This window comes from Lepeophtheirus salmonis, chromosome 6 (assembly GCF_016086655.4).
Source record: "Lepeophtheirus salmonis chromosome 6, UVic_Lsal_1.4, whole genome shotgun sequence".
In the NCBI taxonomy this organism is placed as follows: Eukaryota; Metazoa; Arthropoda; class Copepoda; order Siphonostomatoida; family Caligidae; genus Lepeophtheirus; species Lepeophtheirus salmonis.
Window position 1 is genome coordinate 31934009 of NC_052136.2, and position 4385 is coordinate 31938393.

At 30.8% G+C, this 4385-nt stretch overlaps 1 protein-coding gene across 1 annotated transcript; it reads right to left on the bottom strand.

The window, feature by feature from the left end:
- Positions 1–356: 356 nt before the first annotated feature.
- Positions 357–3840, bottom strand: LOC121119628 (lactosylceramide 4-alpha-galactosyltransferase). Its single transcript, XM_040714345.2, has 4 exons — positions 2097–3840; positions 1545–2028; positions 1381–1487; positions 357–890 (listed from the first exon to the last, which is right to left on the bottom strand). Exons 1-4 carry the CDS (start codon positions 2201–2203, stop codon positions 524–526), a joined length of 1065 nt encoding a protein of 354 aa, XP_040570279.1. The 5' UTR covers positions 2204–3840; the 3' UTR covers positions 357–523.
- Positions 3841–4385: the final 545 nt, after the last annotated feature.

The window sequence follows — 4385 nt, forward strand, 5'->3', positions numbered from 1 at the left end:
TGAAAAAATTTCTGTAATATTTGATAAAGATGAATTGCAGTCAAGTGCAAGACATTTGTTGGCCTTTTGAGCCCACATCTATCCATGGCATTCAAAAATGAATTTAAGATATAATGTAGTCCAGTTTCATCAACATAAATGAGACCCTTTTCTGATGTGCAGAACAACTGAAAACAACATTTTTTTTTACAAATATTTTATTACGCTAAAGCTTCCAAAATTTATTTTTTGAGATATTTTCTCTCCTTCAAACAAGGTTTATTTTAAATCACAAAACCTCTTGATTTTGATATGAAGAATTCTTCAGGTTTGAAGATTATAGCATGTAAAGTCTTTAAAAAAACATAGTCTATTGGTACGTTTCAAACTTATATACTTATATTTACAAAATATCGATAGATGTGATAACCCGCATTGAAATTTTTCCTCACCAATGAATCAATAATTCATTAGTTGCAACTAAGTATCGGAACAACATAAAATTATATTAATATCACATATAATCTTTGGATAATTAGTTTGACTAATACAGTTTCTGACTATCATATGCGACTGGGCAAAACAACGGCCCTAAATATACAATAGCTGGAAAACTTGCACCATAGTATTTTCGCTTTAATATCTTTGACGTGGATTCTGAAGAGCTTTGGAAAAAATCAACGGAAACTGTTTTCCTAAAGATATCTTCCCATTTTTGTTGAGTATAGAAATCATGCAGAAATGCAGACTCCTCCCATTTGAAAGGATAGAAAAGATTCGGATCCAAAAATTGAACCAGCCCGTTGCATTTTTCAAGAGTAAATTCTTGGATCGAAAAAGATCTTTTATTCTGACAAAGTTGCTTCATGGCAACGGAAATAGGCTTGGCTCCTCCAGAACTCCAATTTGCTCTATAAATTAAACATAAATTTTTATTGAAAATATGATGAAAAATTATGTAGAAAATTATACTGTCACTTTTTTGGGGAGATCTTTTATTAGTTTGGCACCAAGGGATTTTCTAAGAAGCAAAAATGTTTATATGCAGGGGTTGCCTAGAGGGACAAAAACAAATGATTCCAATATGGCTTATTTTGTTAACCCATAGTTAAAATTCAAAATCGACTGCAAGCTTTAACTGAAACTGGATATTTTTATTAAAATTACTGTATATAGTTAAGTATTTCATATACTTCTAATGTCCATATGAAGTCACATAAAAAATATATACCAATTTAAAAGAAAAAAAGTCACCTTTGAAATTAAAAAATGGATTACGAAGCCTGAAACTTTAACAGCATCATCTTTTTATCAACAGAAAATCAATTGGTGTAACTAAGAGATCATCTCATAAACAGGACAGTTTATTTTACATTGTAACAATGCATTCATTTATTTTACCCATCAAAATGATCGAGAAATAAGTTCATGGCGTCATGAATAAATCTGGACTTGGAAGTTGCGATATTGAAAAGACCATTTGCTACGGAGCCAAAGCGAGCCACTCCCTGGAATGTAATGTACAAATTACTGGGTAGAATTTATATATCTACTTGGCATATTACGTTATCATCGAAATATGGAGTCTGATCACTAGAAAAAAAGTTTTCGTAATTTTGAATAGTCCTCATGAATATGACGTCAATGTCAGAGTAGGTCCCTCCAAGCCTATAAATAACAGCAAGCCGGATCACATCACTTAAGTGTGCATATTTATTTTTACTTCCTCGGAGACCTTTTTCAATCATGTTCCAATGACCATCAAAGGGAGTGTTTACCAATAGAGTTTTTAAATTCACCTGACGAAAGTGAACTCTTCCTTCATAGACTGTAGTCAACTGACGAGTTGCATTATTGACTGCAGGATTCAAATGAGTTGAAAGCATTAAAACAAGTACGGGGAATTGATTGGTACGGATAGCAGATTCTACCGAACAGGCTTGTCGGTGAAGGAGATGATCTCTTCCTGAAGACTCGACAAAAAAGAGTTTTGGAACATTTTCCCAGTTATCTTCTGTTGCAATATCGACGAGAGGTATGATATCATTTCTACAAAAAATGTTTTAAAAGTTAGTCAATGAACCCTTTTCGTGAATAATGATTAAAATAGTACTTACTTAATCTTTTCATTCGGACAGTCTTCAGTCGATAAAACCGATGAGGAGAGGGTAAATATTATAAAGAAGCCTTGGAAACGCATATTATAACTCAACAAACTGTACATTGATTCGAGAAATGAACACTGTGTCAGTATTGTATTCTACATACCTAAATAATTTACTCAGCAACTTTTAGGACGTACATAGGTTACGATTTCACTTTTGACATAAGAAAATTTTTACGAATCACATTTGTTAAAACGTCTATACAATGAAGTTTAATAACTATAGTAAGACCGGATAATTAAATAATGATCATAGTATGTAGATCATTAAATTATCAGTCTCTTAGAAAAGTTATGAAATGATCTTTTGTTTTTCAACGTCTAATAATGCATACTTATTTATCTAATTGATAATATTTGCAGCAATACTAACCGAATCAATTTAACAATCAGATCAGAAAAAGGATTGAATGTGAGTGAATACCAAGCCCAACTTATGTCTATAAGCTTACATATCACAGCCCATTAACAGATATATATGTTCTCTTAATGCATCAATGTAATAAAGAAATGAGTAAATCAATTTTTAAAAAAGGATATTTTAAGAATAAACTGTTTGAAATTGCTTTAAAATCAAAAATAATTATCAGTATTATCAATTATCGTATCAGTATAATTTCATTATTAATACATAATATTGTAGTCACATTAAGTTTTGAAATCTGTTTCATGAGGAATTATGTCCAAATAATTCAGGCAGCAATGGTATTTTTAGTCATTATGCTAATTCAATTAGAAAAGTGTATTCTAATCACAGGATTCAGTTATATTCGATTCAAATGAATAAATTATCTCGAATACTCGAGATGAATTGAATCACTGAGCATGACATTATCCCATAATAAATATTGACTGTATTCATATGTCAGCTGTCGATGTTTCTTCTACACTTGTTCCATATCAATGTTTTTAATATTGATTTGTTGGGCATGAATGAGCTCATGTTAAACTGTAAATAAGTCCTTAATTATTGTTATTGAAGAATAACTATCAAACAGTTGGAAATAAGAACCAAAAACTGTCAATTGATTTTGGATCTTTTTCTCATTCTGTTTTGAAGTAAATGTTGAGAGATGACATCATGCTGAGTCAATTTACATGTTGAAAAATTCAAGTTGAGTTTAAGGAGTTGAGTACATATCACTGATTAGATGGATCATCAAATACTAATAAATTAATACATATATATTATGTGATTGAGCTACGAAATGGTATTTGATACCTATTTAAATTATATTAGTTAATGGAATTAAATAATTTATTAAATACATTCGACAAGTTTAATAAACAACAATCCCAACCTTCACAAGCCTTTCAATAGATATCAAAGAATGCTATTCAATTAAAGCTAATGGGATCAATATAATTAACTTATAATGCTAAATATTTACCTGAATGAAACATAATTAAAACTTGGGAAATAGTACACATTTCATTTATAAATGAACTATCCATTGTTGCTTTTGGCGAATGACGTATTTACAACATACATATGTAGGTACCTACTTATAATGATTGACATTGAGATATTGTTGGTATAATTTGATATATGCTTTGTAAGATATTTCGTGATTCCACACATTATATCGGCACTGCAATTATAAAACAAAGGCTTAATATTTTAACAATATGAATCTAAACGTCGAGTCACATATTGGACGTAATGGAAAAACATTACACTCGTGAAAATGAGTTTCTGTGGTTAACAGGATTTTTTTCTTCAAACTTCCTTAAATTATCTAAATGTACCGCATAAAAACAGATATATATTTTTTAAAAGGTTCAGATCAAAGATTTGTGAAGAATGCGACAAAGGAATCCGAATTAAAGCCAATACCTAAGTGGGAGCTTCTTATTTAGCGATCGCAAAGCGACTAAGAACAACCAAGGCGACTGTTTATAAGGTCAAAAGGAGGGTGGAAGACAGGGAAGGCCTAGATATACCTCATTGCTCTCACAAGAAGGTAAAATTTGGATCCCAATCATTTGAAGGAAGCCGTCAAGGGCACACTCATCGAAGAATCAGTTTGCCCAAGCAGATGACTTCAATTTTTCCAAGATGACAATACAAAATGATGTATTTACCTACGACTTGTTGTTATAAATGGAGTCATAATTTAGTTATTTGCTTTACATCTAGTATACATTGTTTGATCTCAGGCTTTGTAACGGCCAAATATATCTTTTATATAAGACCATACTCAAATGTATGTATCTGAATTTAACTCTAAACAAATTCAAA